Here is a 22,074-nt window from a genome sequence, read left to right as displayed (position 1 = left end):
ATATGAAATTTTCTTATGAGAAATACATGTACTAAAATCATGCATGCTAGCTGTTAAATGTTGCTACTAAACAGACAAGAGTAGTAACTTCTTGTTTTATTCCTGATGCTGAGTACTACCTCAAATAAGGTAATGTATTTATCACCGGACCTCATCAATTTCTCACACAAGAGAGTTAAGGACCACTTCTTACTTTGAAGTGATTGCTCAGCTTTAGACAAAATACTTTGTTCCACCTCACCCAAAAAAGCAGATGTTCAGACTTTCTCAGATGACTTCTGGTAGCATGACATATTGAGATATTACAGAATAAGCCCACCTCTTGCTACAAGTACATGAAAATGATGAGTGTACAATCCATAAATTAAATATAAAACCAAGCTCAGATGAAGGTAGGAAAAATATTAGGAAGCAGAAATGAAGAGAAAGTAAAGGCAAAACTTAAGATAGACTGAAGCTCTGGATCCCTGCAGGACTTGAGAACTGGATATAGGGAGACTGAGGTTGCAGTGTCAACTTCCATGCACAGAAGACAAGATGCTAAGTGACAGTGCTGAAATGAAAGTCCCTGCACAGAGCCAGAGACCTTAATTCTCTGCTCTGTCATTCAAAGAGGAACTTGGAAAATTCTTCCTACTGGTTGTCTATGAGTCTTAGATGGGGGGATAAATTTTCCAAGACTAAATAAAACTCTAGGTAACATGGAAATTTTTTTAAGGATTTTATTTATTTATTTGAGAGAGAGAGAGAGAGAAACAAGTGGACTCTGCCCTGAGCATGGAGCCGGTCGCGGGGCTCAATCTCAGAACCCTGAGATCATGACCTGAGAGGAAATCAAGAGTCCCATGCTTAACTGACTGAGCCACCCAAGTGCCCTGGTAAGATGGAATTTAAATTAGCACTCATCACTTGGTGAAGAACCCCCCAAATTATATTAAAAATGCTCCAAGACTATGCTACATAAATTCTGGAAAAAAACAAAATCCAACTTGCTCTGAAGAGAGAATTTTGAAGAACTGACTACTGAGAGTTTTCTATATTTAAAGAATACATGAGTTTTTATTTTGAAATAGCATGAATATCTTTCTTTAATTTTTAAGAGACTTAAACTGACCATTGAGACTAGAAAATGATAATAATAAATCATGAAGAAATAGATTAATTAATTAATTAATTCAGCCAGAAGAAAACTATAGATTATCTGCAGGAAACAATTACACTGACAATAAATGAAAAAAGAAATTTATCTGACAAGAAAATTAATATCTTCAAAGTGCTGAGTGAAAATACTCTCAATGTAGAATTCTATCTTGAATTAAATTTGCATTCCAGAGTAAGGAAAAGATAAAGGCATTTTCAAGGAAAGAAACAAACTGAGAGAGACCAGAAGTGAAAAGTCACTAAGGCTATATTTTAGTAAGATAGGAGTTAAACTCAGAAGCAAAAAGTGGGGGAGGGAAAAGAGAACAAGGTAAAAGGTAGAAAACTAAAATTGGTAAATATGGTGAGCATTTGTTGTAATGATAACATTCATAATAAATACTGATTGTTAAGTAACATGTGAAATAAAATACTACAGAACATAATATTTAAGACAGAAAAGAAAACTCAGGTTCAAAGGCTCTATGAGACAAATTGTTGTGATAGAATTGGATAAAATTGGGAGTCAAAATGCAAGTTTATGCATAAAGCAAAAAGAAGCAAGTCACCAGGAAAATATAAAAATCCTGACCTTTATACATCTAAGAAATCACAGCCTCAGAATACATAAAACTAAAATCTAAACAACGCGGCTGCCTGCTTGAAATAAAAGATTTAAATAGGACTCAAATTCCAACATAATAAACAAAATGTCCAGGATGTGATTGAAAATTGCCCATTATACCAAGAACAAAGACAACCACAACTTTGGTGAGAAAGGACAATGAAATGATGCCAACACTGAGATGAATCAGATGCTGGGATTATCTGACAAGGATTTCAAAGAAGCCATCATAAAAATGCTTCAAAGTCAGTTAGAGCCTCTTGAAGAAAAATGAATAGAAAGATCTGAGCAAAGAAATAGGAGCTGTAAAAGAAAACAAAAATAGAAATTACATAAATGAAAGCTACAGTAAAATATATAAAACTCACTGCATGTGCCTGATGGTAGAGTGGATGATAGAGTATAGAAATTAGTGAAATTGAAGACAGATCAATTGGCCACTCAATCTCAGCAACGGAGAGAAAAGAGACTAAGGAGGGAAAAAATGAACAGGGCCTCAGATACCTGTGTGACTATAACAAAAATATAATATCTGTGTTATCACGTCAGGAAGAGAGAAAAGAAAGTGGGGCTAAAGAATATTCAAAGAAATAATGGCAAAGGACTCTCTAAATTTGGTGAAGAAAACAAATATGCAGATTCAAGAAGCTGAGTAAACCTGAAACAGGATAAACCTAAACAAATCTCACCAAGTCATATCATAATTAAACTTCAGAAAACGAAAACAAAGACAAAAAATTGAAAGCAGCCCAAGACAAATGACGCATTATCTATAGGAGAACACCAATTTGAGTCACAATGGATTTTTTATCTGAAACTATGGAGGCCAGCATTTTTCATACATTATGTGGCACATTTTTCAAAGGCCAAAAGAAAGAGTTCAGCTCTTAACCTTATATCCAGCAAAACTATCCTTTGAGAATAAAGGAGAAATAAAGGCACTCTAAGACAAAGAAAAACTTAAAGAATTTCTTATTAGCAGACTCAATCTCTTAAATATTGTAAGAAGGGATTTCTTGCAACAGAAAGAAATTGAAATCATCGACGCATCAAAAACAAAGAGGTAAAAATGGGAAGGGAAGACATCTGCATTCATACAATAGATTATCCTTTTCCTCATGAATTTTATATATTTGATGATTGAGACCAAAATTATTACACAATCTGCTATTCAATGAGATTTTAAAGCGGAGAATGTAAAGAAACCTAAATGCAAGTCAAGTTCTCACACTTCACAGAAAATGTTGATATTAGGAAACTGAAACATCATATGTGCTTATTGTAATTGTGGTAGACCTCCCCAAATATGTCCATGTCCTAATCTCTGGAACCTGTGAATATGTTACCTTAAGTGGCAAAGCATAATTAAGATCTCAAATGGAATTAAAATTGTTAATCAGCTGCCCTTAAAATAGGAAGATTATATGATTTACACAAGTGGGAGCAATGCAGTCACAAGGATTGTAATCACAAAGCCTTAAAAGAAGAAGAGGAAGACAGAAGAGAATCATAAAAAGAGATGTGATGCAGAAAGAAGGGTTGAAGAGATGCAGTGGGTGTGAGCGAAGACTCAAGCCACCATTGGGGAAGAAGAGGCCAAAAGCCAAGGAATGCAGACAGCCTCTGGAAGTTCAAAAAGTCAAGGAAACAGATTCTCCCCTGGACCCTCCAGAAATACAGTCCTGCTGACACCTTGATTTTTGCAGTGACACCTGTGTGAGTCTTCTGACCTACAGGACTGTAAAGATAATAGATTTTTGCTTTTTTAAACCACTGAGTTTGTGGTAATTTGTTATGTTAGTGACAGAAAAATAAATACATATCTTGATGTGAAGAATGGGATGCTCTGGTAACAAATACCTAAAAATGAGGAAAAGGTTTTGAAATTGACAATGAACAGAAGCTGAAAGAATTTTGAGGAGCATGATAAAAAAAAAAACACCTAGGTTACCTTGAACACATTGTTAGTGGAAATGTAGATGGTAACAACTCTGCTGGTGAGGTATAGCCACAGAAAGCCTAACAAAATTATGTCCTATGAAATTATATGGAAAGCAAAAGTTGCAAATAAAGAAATTGGACATCTAGCTGAGGGAATTTCTGTGCTAATAAGGCTTCAAAGTGTGGCCTTGTTTCTTATTGGTGTTTATGGTGAAATGTGAGAGGAAAAATGTAAATTGAGATAAAAGTGTTAAGCAAAAACAAACCTGGACCTAATGTCTTGAAAAATCCTTATCCTATCAAGTTTGCAAAAGATACTAAAACTAAGAGATTCACCGTCAGGAAATCACGCTCTAGAGAAAAATTTAGCAGTGTGGCTTGACAACCTTTTGACTTAGATCAAAGAGTCAGAGAATTCGGTAACACAAAGTCTCTTTGGAAAGATTAAGTATGTCGTTCTTAGATTCCCTCAGCCACCTCAGCAGAAGCCCAAAATAGAGATAGGATTATCTACAAAAAATATTTGGAAGTACCTCTTGTCTAATGGAATGAATCTCTGACATATATGGACATCGACAAGGTTTCTGACAATGTTGTAGCATAAACACTGTCAGCTTGGATGGAAGGAGACAGAGTACAAAATGAAAGAATGTTGTTGGACCCCCAAAATTTTTCAGGCAAGGAACAGGCTGTTAAAACTATTCAGGTGTAAGCATAAGTTACCATTTTTACAAAAATAAAAAAGAAGAAAGAAGAAAAAAGATGACTCTGAGAAGCTAGAACATGGAGTCATGAACCCACAGAGCAGACCCCAGGAGGAATAAACCACAGGGAATTATTCCCAACCTTGAAACCAAATGGAATTTGCCTCATTGGACTATAAAATTGCTTCAGACCATTGACTCCATTTTCCTTTCATTTTTTTCCGTTTTGAACAGGAATGTCTATGACTAGTATCCTATGCCTGTCTCACCAACGTATTTTGGGAACAAATAACTTGATTCTTGAGTTTCACAGACTCACAAATGAAGGTAATTGTGCCTTTGGGTAGATTCTACCTAGAGCCTTACCCAAATCTGATTTAGATTTGGAATTGAATGATATGATTTGGAATATTTTATCTGATGACATTAGATGAGATTTTTTTACTTTGAGTTGATGTTGTAATGAGTTGATGATGTTGGAGACCAACAGAATCTTATTGACATATATTGAACACTGCACCCAACAAAAACAGAATACACATTTATTTCAAGTGCCTATGAAATATTCATGCAGATAAACTATATCCTGGACTATTAAAAAAAAATTCAACAAATTTAAAAGAATTGAAATTTCTTTTAAAGATTTTATTTATTTATTTGACAGAGAGATAGAGCCAGACAGCATAAGCGGAGGGAATGGCAGAGAGAGAGACAGAAGCAGTCTCTGCACCAAGCAGGGAGCTGGAGGCGGGGCTCGATCCCAGGCCCCTGGGGTCATGACCTGAGCTGAAGGCAGATGCTCAACCATCTGAGCCACCCAGGCGCCCCAAAAGAATTGAAATTATATAGAATTTGTTTTCTAAACATAATGACTCTAAATAATATAATCAACAATAGAAATCAATAATAGAAGGACAACAGGAAAATCTCTAAATACATGGAATTAAACAACATGCTTGTAAATAACCCATGGTCAAAAAACCTACAGGTAACAAACAGTCCTTTCTTCTAAGATCGGGAGTAAGACAAGATGTCTGTTCCCACCATTCTTATTTAACATAGTACTGGAAGCTCTAGCCACTGAAATAAGTCAAGAAAAAGAAATAAAAGGCATACAGATTAGAAAGGAAGAAGTAAAAGTTTCTCTCTATTTGTAGATGATATGATTATTACATAGAAAACTCTAAGAAATCTATTTCAAAAATCCAAGAAATAATAAGTGAATTCAGTGAGACTCCAGGAAACAAGCTCAATACAAAATATTCAATCCTATTTCCACCTTCTAACACAGACATGGGGATATAAAATTTTTAAAATATCATTTACCATCACTCAAAAAAAATTTTTAAAAATAATTATTTAGGTATACATGTAACAAAAGATACACAGGGCCTATATGCTGAAAATTACAAAATACTGATGAAAGAAATCAAAGAATCAAAGTAAATGTAGAGACATAACATGTCTATGAATCAGAAGACAACATAGTAAAGATGTCAGTTCTCCCCAAGTCTATCTATAGGTTTAATTCAATTCCTATCAAAATCCCAGCCAAAGTTTTACAGACATAGACAACCTTATTTTAAATTTTTATTGAAAGGCAAATACCCTAGAATATCTAAAATAATCATGACAAAGAAGAATGAAGAAGAAATACTCATTCTACCTGATATTAAGGCTATAGTATTAGCTATAGTAATTAATAATGTGTGGTATTGGAAAAGGGATAAGCAGATAAATAACAGGATAGAGAATGGAATCTAGACAAAACAGAAATATGCCTAAACAAATATGCTTAACTGATTTTTGATAAAGGTACAAAAGCATTTCAATAAAGCAAAGATAGCCCTTTCAACAAATCGTGCTCGAGCAAATGGACATCCATAGGCAAAAAAAAAATATATATATACCTCAACCTAAACCCCACATATTATATGAAAACTAAATCAATAATGAATTACAGACTTAAAGGTAACACATAAAACTATAAAGATCTTATGTGGGAAAAAATCTCCAGGACCTAAACTCAGCAAAGAGTTCTCAGAAATGAAAAAAAAATGTTCTATGAAAAGAAAAATAATAAATTAGATCTCATCAAAAGTGCCCTTTTTTGCCCTTGCAAAAGTCCTTGTAAAGAAGATGAAAAGATAGTCAGATTATAGACTGGGAGAAAATATTTGCAAACCAAGTATTCAACAAGGACTACTATTAAAATATATGAAGAAAACTCTCAAAACCCAACACTTCAAAAAAATGCAGTTGGAACATGGGCAAAAGACATGAACACACATTTCACCAAAGAGGATATACAGAAAAGATATTCATTATCATAAGTCATCAGGGCAACAAAGATTAAAACCACAATAAGGTATCACTATCCACCTGTTAGAATGAATAATTTTTTTAAATGATGACAACAGCAATTGCTAGTACGAAATCAGAGAAATTGGATCACTCATACTTTGTTGGGGGAATTGCAAAATGGTATGGCACACTGAAAAGCACTTTGTCAATTTCTTATAAGACTAATTAGCTTCCGACCCAGCAAGTGCTTTCCTAGGCCTTTATAAAGGAGAAATAAAAACTTAAAATCACATAAAAACTTGTATATAAATATTCATAGCAGCTTTATTCATAATAGCCAAAAACTAAAAATATCCCTGATGTCCTTCAAGAGATGAACAATTAAACAAACTAAAAAATCAAGTCCTTATTTGAATTTGGCTCTAACAAATTTCAGAGTTCCTTGAAATTACATGATGGAATTGGACTGGGTACGAAGAACATTTTGGAGAAAAGATAAATTAGCATGTAAAACCAATCATTTGTCATTTGTTGAAAATGTTAACTTACCACAGAATGGACTTGCGCCAGTAGTATCCAAAAACACAGTGGTCTCTTCTCTCTTTTCTTTTAAAACATCTCCCCATAGCTCAGCTTGATAACCTAAGATTTGAGAAAGAAAACATTAGAAACAGGGGGCGCCTGGGCGGCTCAGTCGTTAAGCGTCTGCCTTCAGCTCGGGTCATGATCCCAGGGTCCTGGGTTCGAGCCCCACATGGAGCCCTACATCGAGCTCCCTGCTCAGTGGAGAGCCTGCTTCTCCCTCCCGCTCTGCTACTCTCCCTGCTTGTACTCTCTCCCTCTCTCTCTCTCTGTGTCAAGTAAGTGAATAAAATCTTAAAAAAAAAAAAAGAAAACATTAGAAACCAGATTTCCATCAAATAGCACACAAAGCTTTCAAATCACTAAAGGAACTGAAGAATCAATGCATTATAATAATAATCGTAATAATAATTTATGATTTTTATAACTTAAAAACCACTTTTCCAATAATTTTATATTCTATTCATTTTAATTACATAATAAATCAAATCCAAGATTCACAAACAAATCCCCACCCCGGAAATCTTACCAGAGCTGAGCATACTCCATATGGCTACAATCCATTTGTAGCAGTTTTTATTATTATTTCATAAATTCAGAATTTTACTTGTATCTCCTTTTAGTAAATTCAGCAGAATAAAATGATTAGATAAAACAAACACAAAATTTAGTTCCATGAGTACAGCTCCCAATTCTCCTACATATACACATTCATACAGATATACTATACATGTGTATACATTATAAATGTGTCATATAGATAGCATCTATATATATAGTATATATGTAATATATACTATATATATATATATGTAATATATACTATATATATTCCAGATACATACATTATTAGTACATTTGAAATATTATCACACACATGCATATATTTAAAATGCTTCCAAAAAAAAAAAAAAAAAATGGGCGCCTGGGTGGCTCAGTTGGTTAAGCGACTGCCTTCGGCTCAGGTCATGATCCTGGAGTCCCGGGATCGAGTCCCGCATCGGGCTCCCTGCTCGGCAGGGAGTCTGCTTCTCCCTCTGACCCTCCTCCCTCTCATGCTCTCTGTCTCTCATTCTCTCTCTCTCTCAAATAAATAAATAAAATCTTAAAAAAATAATAATAATAAATAAATAAATAAATAAAATGCTTCCTACTTTATGTATTTGTCTGTTCCCACATTGCTACCTCCAAATTCGAAATTTGAATGTATAGAAAGAACACTGAATTGAGAATTAAGAAGTTTAACTCTAGTTCTCACTTGTGTCCTTACATAATCCTTCTGTTCCCACTGGGTCACAATTTTCTCATTTATATGGAAAAGCAATGAGACCAGAAAAGCAATCCCCAACATGAGGTCTGGAGAAAAAGAATCCCACAAGACGTCTTCTGGACAGAAGGGGTCTATGAGAAAATAGGTCTGGCCAAGCCGGCAGATTGCCTGCCTCCCCCAGAAATTCTCTACGCATGTTAGTATAAATCTCCTGCCGAAGAAAACTACAGAAAGCGGTTTACTTCAGTCGTTGTAATTGCTTCCCATTTCATTGAGCCCCTTTGGCCTTGGAAACATTTCTAGCAGATCCTGATCATGACACTGATAAGATGTTATATGCTCATGACATGCTTGGGATCTGGTGATCTCTTTGGAAAATCCTGAGCAAAAAACAGCCGCTGAGATTCTTTCAGCTCTACCATTCTATTTTTATGTGGATTCTTTTTTCCTCTATAATTTCCTACAGACAGGCTGTTGTTATCGAAAGTTGCAATACTTAACTGCTCTTGCCAAGCTTTATCGATTTGGAAGGTGTGAACCATGTATGATTCATGCCTACTTGCTAATAGCAAATGAAAAGCTAACTATGGTTTACACCTCTCCACTTGCTCCTAAGACTTTCCATAAAAATAAAAACCTTCAGTGCCGCTAAGAATGCACAAGTCTCAAAAAAAAAAAAAAAAAAAAAAGAATGCACAGTCTCTTTCTTTAGTGGAAATACAGATGGATGATAGATAGTGAGCCTCCTTTACAAAACAAGAACAAGGGTCATCATGAGACCACCAAATTTGCACATACATTGAGCACAGTTGGTTAAAATCCATTGAGCAGTTGATTAAATTCTTTTCACTAAACACCTTAAAAACATTTAGTAGGAAATAAACTATTTCCTCTGGTTGTTCCACAGGTAATTTTTCCATAAAATGCTTAACATGTTCCCAAGTAAATATGAAAGCTTCCAGCAAAAATACTAACAATTATGTTATTCATTTTCCACAAAAAATTAGAGTAATTACAACAGTCTCACTTACCTAGCCTAGGACATGATTTTTCGTTGAAGTTGTCACAGTCTACACATGAACCAGCTTTGAAATCTTCATATGAAGGACAAGGAAATGAAATAAAATTGCAGTTTGTTTCCAAAGAGGCCATGAACAAGTAAACCGCTCTCTGGTGGTCGCATTTAATAAATTGAATTCCTTAAGTGTTAAAAATCAAGCAAAAGAACTGTAAATGTATTAAACCAAGTTCAAGTAAATTAGAGAAAAATTAAAGGTTAAGTTCTACTCAATACTACGCCCTTGTGAATATTAAAGTGTTGACTACAATGCAAAGTTTTATCTCGAGCAATTAAGTAAGTAGTACCATTGAAAATTTAAATTTAGTATGCTTTTACATGAGATTTATAAGAATTTTTTCTGAAGTAATAATTACCACAGGGGAAAAAATGTTTAATTTCAATAATTTGACAAACTCTACAAACACGGTGCTACCATACTTAATAACTATGTGCACATCTTTCCCTCCTAATCCCGCACCCCTAACATTTCTGCTTAATGTCAGAGAGGACTATGAAACCAGGTAACATTAAAGCTTTATCATGTCCCTTTCTTTCCCCAACTCCTCACATCCTTATAACCTTTGACCAAACTTCTCTAGCTGTAGTGGCCTTTCACTGTGTGTTACTTGACCAGTTGTCACTGTAGACCTCAAAACATCGAATTCTTCTGACTCTGAAGTGAGCCAAATTCCACACCTGGAGCAGCTGCTCGGCTATTTATGTAATAACCAAGTGCAAGAGATTATGAATCTGTGCTTGTACAATATTAGAGTGATGGTAAAGATTAAATCCCGAGCCCAAACTCATGTTACATGATACTTTGGCCATCTGTGCTTCTTCACTGACTTAGCACTTCTCCTAATGTTTAAAATGATGAAATAAAGCTATTGAAACTAATGTAATGGATCCCACCATGACCAAATGGGGATATCTACTGGTAAACTCTATGAACTGAGAAAAACCCAATTCAACCATTTTTTGCCAATCACTCTCCTGAATAATGAGCAAGGGTGATCAAAATCTTACCCACAGATTAAGAAGGAAAAAAGTAAAGTAAATTTGATTTTCCTTCATCATTTGAATCATATGTAATTCATTCAAAATTACTATTGGTATACCTGAAAGAATGGATTTAGGACAGCCAGGTTGCGTTTTTCCTCCATTTGGATAAAAATCTATATGCCCCAAGGGTTCTTTAATGCCTAAACCTAAGAAGAAAAACACTCAAAAATCACAAAGTGAATATAATCAGGTCAACAACACTTTTACAAAATAAAATCTATAAATTCTATTGAAAGTGACTCTTAAAATTTGAATTGAAAATAAAAGAAATGCCTTTTTTAAAAAGATACATTTTTCTGGTATTAATGCCTCAAATTAATTCCTCATGAAAATTATATGTCATTAATTTAACATGTTTACTAGTCACCAATTTACTACGGGCCCATCACAGTTCTTTGTGCTACAAATATATAAGTAAAAAAGAAAAACAGAGCAAAACACCTTTTTGTACTGGAAATTACATCTGAGTGGAGGAAGACATAATAAACAAGTAAAAATATAGTATGTCAGATAATAATAATGCTGTAGAGAAAACACAAGTAGCATAAGAGGGTGGTAAGTGCTTAGTCAGGGTGGTAGGTTGGTTGTACTTTTAAGTAGTTTGGTTAGGGAATTATCCATTGAGGTGGTAGAGTCAAGCAATGACGTGAAGGATGTGAGTGAGATGAGTGAGACAGGCAAGTAGAAAATTATGTGAGCATACCTAAAGTATTCAAAGAAGCCAGGTTAGAAGGAGTATAATGGGTAAGAGGGAGCACCAGAGGAAATGAAGCCAAGTCATATAGGACCTTTTAGGCCAATTTGATGATTTGCTTATACTCTGGATAAGGCCTAAGACTTGGTACTAGATTCATTAACTGGAAAAATCTAAATATGCTGCTTCAGCTGGAACAAATGGGTCAGAGTGACATAAATGTGTAGCTGTGATTTAAGGGCTTCTGTATATCTGTGGATCCTCGGGGCACTGGGGAAGGTGCAAATGCTGGGTCCATTATTACCAATATGGGGGCTATAACCCAGGGAAGGCATGGGAACGAAAGAGGGTAGCAAGCTCAGAAAAATCAGGAATGTGGTTAGATCTGAAAACCTTGCTGCCAAGTGAAGTCACAATGCTTTGGCTTAGGGCACAAGAAATTTCCTACAACATGATAAACTCTTGAAAGTGATCAGCAATAGATTTACATAACAAAGATAAATACTTGGGTCTGACAGTAGGATTAAGATGGAGTGACAGGATTTAGTGAAAGTACGGAACAGAACAAGGTAACTGCTAATGAGGTGTTAGCAGAGCATGAGGACACTGGGCATGTGCATTATGGGGGAGGGGAGTCAGCGTGTAAGGAAAGGCAAAAAACAATTCAGACGACTTCATTTGAACTCCTAAGAATTCAGGGAAGCACGAGAGTGATTAGATTGTGACAGTGGTGAGGTTATGCTAGCCAATCCCTCTTTACATTCCATCATCTGCTTGCATTCTCCTAAATATGACCAAAAAAAAAAGTCCAATAATTTTTTTAAATTTTGGCAATCTTTACAATTTCCCTATGTCTGAATTCAACATGGAGTTCCAAGACTAGGGGTGCCAGGTTGGAGCCATCATTTTCTCCAATCTGCCACTAAAGTAGAAATAAGCCAAGAAGACTCCTCAGGACTCAGGGAGAAGCAAAAGACATTTATATTAACTTAGAAGCAGGCCTTGATTCATTCAGGCATGTCTTTTCCCCTTTACCAGATGGAAGGGGCAGAGAAGTTTGGTCTGTTTAGGTCATTCATTCCCTTGGTTTCAAGGAGGGTAAGGAGAGTAGATAGGGCTTTTTAAATTTTCTTTTTATTGTAATTTAATATACATACACACAAATAAGAGCATAAACCTAAATATTAATTAATTATTATAAAGCAAATAGCCACTTAGCTATCACACCCATGTCAAGAAATAGCACCTAGAAACCCCTAGCTCTTACCTAATTACCAGCTTCTCCTTTTCCTTTAAAAAATAATAACATCTTTTTTTAAAAAAAGATTTTATTTATTTATTTGACAGAGAGAGAGCACAAGTAGGCAGAGCAGCAGGCAGAGGGGGAGGGAAAAGCAGGCCCCCAGCTGAGCAGGGAGCCCGATTCGGGACTTGATCCCAGGCCCCTGGGATCATGACCTGAGCCGAAGGCAGACGCTTAACAACTGAGCCACCCAGGTGCCCAATAACATCTTTTAATAAAATAATTTTTTTGCTATTCTTTACCTTCCAAGGATGCCTCCCAAAACATAACAGTTTAGATTTGCCCATTTTGGAACTACATATAAATTGATTCATATTTCATGTATGCTTTTGTGTATGCTTTTATTATAAACTTGCTTTTTTATAATAATCCAAATTGGGTGTGATTCATTATCCATTTTTATATGTTGCAGAATTGATTTACTAATGTGATGTTTACGTAGAAATTTTGCACCCATGATTATAATAGAGAATGTCCACAAATTTTCTTTTCTGTAATGTCTATCATCTCAAGTTTTGACATTTTTATGATAGCTTTTAAAAAACGTTATAAACAGTTGCCTACATTTTATTATTCTCTGAAACCGTTTGTGTGAAAGTGGTCTTACTTTTCCCTTAATTGTTTGGTAGAGATGAAAAAATTTGCCTAGGATTTACTTTGTTGGAAGTCTTTAAATTACAGTTTCTATCTCATTAATAATTATGGAACTATTCAAATTTTCTTTCTTAATTTGTCAGTTTGGTAAATGCTTTTGCTTTTTCATAAAAATTTTTCTATTTTATATATCATACCACATAATCATACATTTTCATATTTATTTGCATAATATTGTTCATTATATCATAATATGATCAATTTCATATCTGTAGTACCTGTAAAACTATCTCTTTTTCTATTTTATTTTATTTTATTTTTTTAAAGATTTTATTTATTTTTTTATTTATTTGAGAGAAAGAATGAGAGACAGCACAAGAGGGAAGAGCGTCAGAGGGAGAAGCAGACCCCCTGCTGAGCAGGGAGCCCGATGCGGGACTCGATCCCGGGACTCCAGGATCATGACCTGAGCCGAAGGCAGTCGCTTAACCAACTGAGCCACCCAGGCGCCCACTATTTTATTTTTTTAATATGTATATATTTTAAAGATTTTATTTATTTATTTGTCAGAGAGAGAGAGAGCACAAGTAGGGGGAGTGGCAGACAGAGGGAGAAGCAAGGTCCCCACTGAGCAAGGAGCCTGATGTGGGACTCGATCCCAGGATCCTGGGATCCTGATCCGAGCCAAAGACAGACACTTAACCGACTGAGCCACCCAGGTGTCCCTTTATTTTATTTTTTTAAAGATTTTATTTATTTATTTGAGAGAGAGTGCTGTGCACGCACCAGTAGGAAAAGGGCAGTGAGAGAGGGAAAAGCAGGCCCCCCGCTGAGCAGGGAACCCTGCGGGGCTCGATTCCAGGACCCTGGGATCATGACCTGAGCCTAAAGCAGATGCTTAACGACTGAGCCACCCAGGCGCCCCTACCAGGGGCCTGTTGTAAATTACTGAAATTCATTGCGCCTTCTCTCTTTGTTCTATTTTTTCTCCCCAAGAATATATTAAATTGGAGGGTGATATATAAAGTCCAAGCACTCTATATTCCTTCATTACATGGAAAGAAGGTAAAAATGAGATATTTTACAAGCCCCGTGTAAGGGTTTCAAAAATACTTTCCATACTCTATGCATCAGGAAACCTGCCGTAAGAAAAGTGACTCCAAACTTACCAGTTTACTTCCCTGGAATTTTTCTATCTTCTGGATGTTGGACTGTAATTTTTTACTGATATCCCAGCAAGGATATTAGTCCAAATTATCCAATTCACAATTTTAGAAGGCCACATAACTTTTTTAACATATACAACCAAATATGGACAAAAACTCCTGGTAAGTAGAAGATGCACTCACTGATAAGTATTCAAGGAAAAGGTAGTCTGCCAGATATGTGTTGACCCCAAGTATCTCATTCAGAAATTCCTTGAGACAGGTGGATATGCAGCATCAAAATTCTGTGTCCCTCATTTGCAATGGTTGTGAAAAGATCAATCAAAGGTGCCAACAATGTGGCATCTAGTGGTAAGTTAGATTTGATAGGCCAGGTCATCAAAAGATGTTGAGAGTGGAAGATAATAGAAACAGTTTTTTATTAGGAAAAGCCAGAAATGCAAACAAAAATAATAAAAAGTATGAAGAGCTAATTCAAAGGCCATAGGCAAAACTGGAGTTGGGATTTCAGACAAAGAACTGCAGAGCAATTGGGCAGTAGGTGCACTGTGTCGGGGGAAAGCTAAGTTAATATAAAGGGATAAAGACAAGGAAGGCTTGAGAGGTTGACGTATCATATTCGAACTATGAACCTCTGGGCACTAACTCCCTGTGATACATAAGGTAACTTAGATTCCAAAGAAGGAGCAGAACGATACCCATAGAGGCTCAGCCCCCTGGCATGTAGCCATAGAAGCTGAAAAATTGTCTTCTGTGGCATTTACGGCATTTGTCTCTCTCACAAAGGCATCGGTATGAATCTCCACAAGGACAATTCAGAGGACTATGGGAGCAAATAAATTACCTGGACCAAAGAGAAAAGAAACCTGAAGAAATAGGGAAATCAAAACAGCCTGAGCATCACTTCCTCCTTTCTCCATGGTAGCGCCGTATCCTCCCCATGCCCACAACCAGAGCACATGGAAATTATCAGCTGGTCAGAGCAACAAACTGGTGACGCACAGACTCTGGAACCACAAGACTTCAAATTCTGGCTCTGCCACTTGTGACCATGACCCTAGCTTCCCCATCAGTAAAAGGGGGATGATATTTATTTTATTTTTCTCATGGGGACTTAGAAGAATGCCATAATTCATTCACAGAAAGCATCTAAAACACTGCCCAAGGTATAGGAAGTGCTCAATAAATCGTAGGATCATTAATTTCAAATGAGGAAGGGGCTCAGGGCCATCTAAATTCTTCCTTGAGAGTGTCTGTCCAAAGCACTCTGGCCTAAACTACCAATAGCCCATTAGACATTTTCAGGAAGACAATTAAAAACCATAGAGAAATTATGTCCCTACCTCCAGGGGAGGGTATTCTCTATCTGTGCCTGAAATGCTGTGTTCAGTTCGAGTTGATACACATCACAGTGAGAAAGTGGAGGGAATGGTAATCTAAATACAGCAGGAAAAGGAAGCATGGGAGAAACTGTGATCAATCAAAATTGTCAATAGCATGAACAAGATGAAGTATTTTTTTTATCAAGTTTCCATTTTTTAGGATAATATGACAGCCCTTGAAACCTGAAGGAGGTAAGCCGATGGCAAAACCTGGCCATTTGACACCACAGGACATCACGAACTCTAAGAAATACCGCTTGTGGGAAATAGAATCGTTTTATGATTACAGACTCATCGTCACTTTACCCACTACTCCTTCTCCTTTCATGTTCTCCTCTTCCCCAATGTCTACATCTTTTCATTTTCAGATAATTAAGCAATAAATCCTACATTGTTACCATTGGTATCGGAATGGATGACATCCACAAACTTGGCATCAGTGTAGTCTAATCTGTCATTAAATGATTTTCCAGAGAATTTTGGCCCAGCAGGGTCAAGACCTGAAATTCAAGAAAGAAACTATCAATCGATTAATTAATTCCTACTACAGTGTTTATTAGATCATATGGTTGCATTATTATTAAATTATAAGCATGTCTATATAGTTTTAGCTTAAACTTGTAAAAAAAACTAATATTAAGATAAATGAAATTGGGTGAATAGCAAGTATCTTCGTTATTTGAATGATACTTTTTACCAGTAGTTAGAGTTTATCAACAATCTAGTGTTAAGGCACACTTAGAGATGCCTCAACAAAATACTGTAGGTTTTATTTTTTTAGCATTTTTATCTAAGAAGTACTTAGGGGTAAACCAATAGTAGTTATATAGTTAATAATAAATAACTACTACTGCCCTGAGGGGGGTGGGGGGAATGAATAATATCCTGGTCCTGTGTTGAATCTCATGCCTTACTAGTACATCCCAGATATATCTGCAGTTCTAAAATGATTTTTAAGTGCCAAATACAATTTGGGCTCTGGCATAAAACATATTATTATCTTATTATTCATTTTTCACAAAAGTTTCCCATATACACACAAGAAAACAAAAATGTATTAAGAGTTCCATGGAATATAGATATTATTTCTGGTGTATTTGAAATTTTATTTATTTTTTTAAATATTTATTTATTTGACACAGAGAGAGCACAAGCAGGGGGAACAGCAGAGGGAAAGGGAGAAGCAGGCTTCCCACCGGGCAGGGAGCCCTACATGGGGCTCGATCCCAGGACCCTGGGATCATGACCTGAGCCAAAAGCAGACACTTAACCGACTGAGCCACCCAGGCACCCCATATTTGAAATTTTAAATAGAAATTCTAGTCTCATGACCTACTGGCATGTATCAAAAAGGCAAGGGAGTGGGAAGGAGGTAAAATTCAACAACTTGAGAACATCTATGCAATGGAAGATAACAATCATCTCAAAAAGGATATTTTAAAAAGTAAAATATAATGTTGCTCATCTCAAGCCCTTCTCCTATCCCTAGTTTATTTAGCCCACTTGACTGAGTGAGGCAGAAACTTCTCTTCTCATAAATAATTCTGATGTAGAACTACCACATTTGCTGGGCTTTTAAACCCTGATGATTGCTTGGCCTGTGGATTCAATCTAACTGGACTAATGTGTGAGTAAACACACCTTAACATAAAGTAGGATGACTATGGTGGTTGAAACAGAATGGGCTTTGGGTGCTAGAAAGTTTTGTATAAATCCTGGCTTAGCTGTTAAAAACTTTTTGACCCCCTCCCCCTACATTCATTCAGTTAACCTGTTTCCACATCTATATAATGGGGAATAACATTAAAACCGATCAGAATAAGTAAGTAAGGTATACTTAAGGTTGTAAAGATCCTATCTATGCAATTCATTCACCTCCCCTCCCCCTTTGCTTAACTTAACACTCTATTACTTTTATTAACACTTGAAATCATTATAAATATTCTATGGACACAGATCTCAATAGTTGTTAAAAAGCTGAATTGATTGGGGAGGGATATGATCTTTCTATTCTAAAATCACCACCATTCCCAAGTGGAAGCATGAAAATCTATGTCAGCATTATTTGGTTACTAAGCTTTCTGGATGCAGGAACTCTGTTAAAAAAAATATATATATATGAGGGGTATCAGGATCTAGACTCCTTCAAGCTTGGGTATCAACTCCTGATTCTCTCTTCTGGTGTTCAAATAAAATTCTTAAAAGAATTGAAATGTGTCAAAGTTTGTGAAAATTAAGTACATGGTTATATATTTAGTTAATACATGAAAAAAGTTTTATATTTAATGGGTCATATTTTCCTCTGGATTGTTACAATAATGTGTCCTTAAAATTCACGTGGGGTTGCAGAAATTGATCTTCTTCCTCCCATTTTTATAGAAGTATCTCATCTCTGTTAAGAACTAAACAAGAAACAAGACTTTAGAATCTAACTAAAACAAAGACTAGCATTTGAATATAATATAGAAAAAAAATAAATGTGCATCATTTCTACTGCTTAATTATTGTGCCAGATAACTTTTAAATAAAACAACTTCTGATGCCTTAAAGAATGCTAAAACACATTTTATCAAAAATATTTTACCTGTTATTCTTCCAAGTTGACCTTGAAATATCTTTCCAACAAATCCACTAATATGAGCCCCTAAGCTCATACCTATGAAATGAAAATTACCAAGAGATGCTCCATGCTTCTGCAAGTGAAAATGCAATGTTACGATTTTCATTTCAGAAATCGCAAATTATCCCCTGTGCATCAATATTCTAGAATTTATTTTTTTTTCTAGTTTAATACATTTTTGGGAGATGGAGGATGGGATTTTATAATTTGAAAACAACAGTATCTTTGTTCAACATTTTCCATAAGATATCTGATTTTTCTCTATACATTTTTAGTAATACCAGTACATTTTTAAAAACCTTTGTTATCTGTTATCTAAACTAGTATATGCAAAATAATACATTTAGTTAAAGAATTTTGTAATAATAGTAGTAGACATTATAGGGTACTTACCTTGAATAAGTGTTTTGTAAATCTCACATTTAATATTCACATTAGTCCTATGAGATATTTATTTTTATCCTATTGTTTCAAACTATTCCTGGCACTTATTAAATGTTGAATAACATGGTTTGATAAAAAGTTGCCCAAAGCCACATATAATTATTACTGTAAGGGAAAAAGATGGACTTTAAGTCCAGACCTGTTTAACTCCAAAATACATACTAATCTGCCTCCTTGTTTTTTTCTGAACAGATTGTGTCAAAATCACTAGGAAGACTGTAACAGTGTGAAATGAGGATGCTCATTTCAGAGATGTTAAAATGAGACTCATGGATTTGAAGTGTGATCATGGATTCCTGAATCACAAGCTGGAGAGTCATGGAATCCAATCTTCCAAGCTGAAATTCTGAACACATCTTAGAGGCTTGTAGAAAGATGTGGGACATTTACTGCCAATGAGAAACTAAATCCAGGCTTTCCAGCCACAGGGTGTTAATCTTCTTCAAATTCCTCAGAGCAATGCCCAGAAACCCGAGGGAGTATCACTCTCAACTTTAGTGTTACTGAGCTTTTCATCCTTTTTCCTAAATATAAAGCCTTTTCCTAAATTTCTATATTTTACATTCGTATTTCCCACACTTTGAAGTACATGTTATTAGAGAAAAGACCACTGCTGTAAGCAAAAATCAATTATGTAGTTTATAGACTATAAGAACCGATGAATTACTTCCACCGTCTCTCTAGAGAGACGGTTTGGTTTTGTCCAAATTTGGGGATGTAATAATTATACTGATCCTGATTATATTCAATGATTATTATATGCCAGGTACTGGTTAAGAATTAATTTCATTTAATACTTATATAAAATATTGTTATAAAGTTTCATTATCCCCAATATATAGCTAAGTAAATGAGGCAGAGAGATTAAGCAATTGCTTAAAGTCACACAGAAGATTAAGAGATAGATTTGGTCTTTGAACTCTTCCAGTCTGACTCCTAATGACTAAACTGCTTCTTGGATCTGGTAAGCTTGCTCAATTTCAGGAGAGCCTTGGAAATTCAGGACAACACAACTCAAAGCAGATGTCAAGCTCAAGAATGTTCCAAATCAGAAATCACCCTTCTTTCTCTCAAGTGCTCATCACCACCACATCTCTCTCTAGAACAGACACTGATCTCCATATGGGTTGACATAGTAAATGTAGATCATTCAAACTGCAGATGACCTAAAACTGGCCTGAATGTTACTGACACACTGCAACCCTGCACCTAAATCCTGGACAAAATCTGAAGACTTGCCTCCAAAGTTGGCCAGAAGTATGCTACTTTTCAAGATGTTTTTCCCTCACTTTTACCAATTCACACTTGATTAACTATAAATATATTAGCCATACCTTAGGAAAGATGTCTAAAGAACCTAATGATTATATAGTTTATTCCCTTGGTCCACATGGAATTACTACCCTAACATCAAGTCAGTATAGGTAGAGTTAAAAAAAAAAAAATATCTTAAAGACTCATAATAACTGAGTCTTTAAGATATTTTTTTTTAAAAATAAGACCGTTCATAACTAGGTATGGAATTTATCCATTTACACAAGTTAAAGATGGCTGTATATGTTAGCATATCAAAGAATAATTCTTTTTTTTAAAGATTGTATTTATTTATTTATTTGAGAGAGAGAGCACATGAGAGGGGGGGAGGTCAGAGGGAGGAGCAGACTCCCCGCTGAGCAGGGAGCCCGATGTGGACTGGATCCTGGGACTCCAGGATCATAACCTGAGCCAAAGACAGTCGCCCAACCAACTGAGCCACCTAGGCGCCCCTCAAAGCAATAACTCTTAATGTGTATAGGAAAAAAGTATTTATCTTGCTACCACTTTGTGGTATTGCATAAAACACTGTATATTGTAAAACATATATAATATATAAAATTCTTACCAAAAGATTCCGAATGTACCCACTCAAACTCACAGCAACTTTTCTGGTGTTTTTAACTGCTCTGTTGTAAAGAAAAGTTGTAGCACCCCGGTTCCAGTCTACTACAATTATGTTTATATCCTCTTGATTCAACAAAATCCTTAGGAAGTTCTGAAGCCATGTGGGAGAGGAGCCCGTTGGTCTGTATCCATGAATAAGCCAGACTGTTTTCTTGCTTATACTGAAATTAACATTAAGTGAGTTATGCTGCTCAAACAGTGGCTCAGCACAGTTGAGGTTTTTCCTTGTATACAACATCAAGGAAATCTCCATTTGGGGAACAAACAAATCTTTGAAGGAATCCTTTATACTTAGATGAGAGAATTCAAGACATGATCTTTTATTCTCTGAAATAAGAAAAAAAAAGTCCGTCAAGCTGAGTACTGGGATAATATTTGATACAATTCCTATCGCTATTACAAAGAACAGATTTGAACTTGGAGGGAAGGTTTTATTTCATCAGTATTTCTTTTTTTTAAAGATTTTATTTATTTACTTGCCAGAGGGAGAGTATAAGCAGGGGGAGTGGGAGGCAGAGGGAGAAGCAGTCTCCCCACCAAGCAAGAAGCTGGATCTGGGACTCGATTCCAGGACCCCGAGATCACGACCTGAGCTGAACGCAGATGCCCAACCATCTGAGCCACCCAGGCCCCCCTATTTCATCAGTATTTCAACATAATACTCTGAGCAACTACAATGTTTAATGTGTTGATTATGTAAAAAGACCCTTTGAACAAGAAGCATCCAAAATTTTTAAATAAAATATAGAAAGAAATGTGATTGGTTAAAAGTTAAAAATTATTTTTTATCTGTACAAAATAGCAATGGTGTCACTTAAAATCATTAATATTGTTAGTAAAGGGACGCCTGGGTGGCTCAGTCAGTTAAGCATCTGCCTTCAGCTCAGATCATGATATCAGGGTCCAGGGATCCAGCCTTACATCAGGATCCCTGCTGGGCGGGGAGTCTGCTTCTCCCTCTCCCTCTGCTCCTCTCCCAATCCCCCATTCATGCTCCTGCTCTCTCTCTCTCTCCCTTTTTTTCTCTCTCAAATAAATACAATCTTTAAAAAATATATTGTTAGTGAAGAAAGTATTATGCACACCAATAAAAGTAAATAAATTGATTATGAGCTTTAACAGAAGTTTTGCAGAATAATATATATGGATAATAATCATTCAAGAAGATATATTTAACCTAACTAGTGATCAAATAAATACAAATCAAAACAATAAGGTATCATTTTCTTCCTATCAAATTAA

The 22,074-nt window shown here is 35.7% G+C and overlaps 1 protein-coding gene across 1 annotated transcript in view; it reads right to left on the bottom strand.

Annotated features, from left to right (window-relative positions):
* Positions 1-21,085, bottom strand: part of LIPI (lipase I) — a 40,734-nt gene extending 19,649 nt beyond the window's left edge. Inside the window, exons 1-6 of the mRNA XM_021679287.2 lie at positions 20,774-21,085; positions 18,412-18,520; positions 16,226-16,327; positions 10,745-10,834; positions 9,598-9,765; positions 7,264-7,356 (exon numbers count right to left, since the gene is read on the bottom strand). Of these exons, the coding sequence (XP_021534962.2) occupies positions 7,264-7,356; positions 9,598-9,765; positions 10,745-10,834; positions 16,226-16,327; positions 18,412-18,520; positions 20,774-21,085 (874 nt within the window). The remainder of the gene's footprint in view (positions 1-7,263; positions 7,357-9,597; positions 9,766-10,744; positions 10,835-16,225; positions 16,328-18,411; positions 18,521-20,773) is intronic.
* Between the last annotated feature and the right edge of the window lie 989 nt (positions 21,086-22,074).

This window comes from Neomonachus schauinslandi, chromosome 1 (assembly GCF_002201575.2).
Source record: "Neomonachus schauinslandi chromosome 1, ASM220157v2, whole genome shotgun sequence".
NCBI classification, from domain to species: Eukaryota; Metazoa; Chordata; class Mammalia; order Carnivora; family Phocidae; genus Neomonachus; species Neomonachus schauinslandi.
Note: the sequence above shows the minus strand (reverse complement) of the source record. Positions and strands in the feature narration are given on the sequence as shown.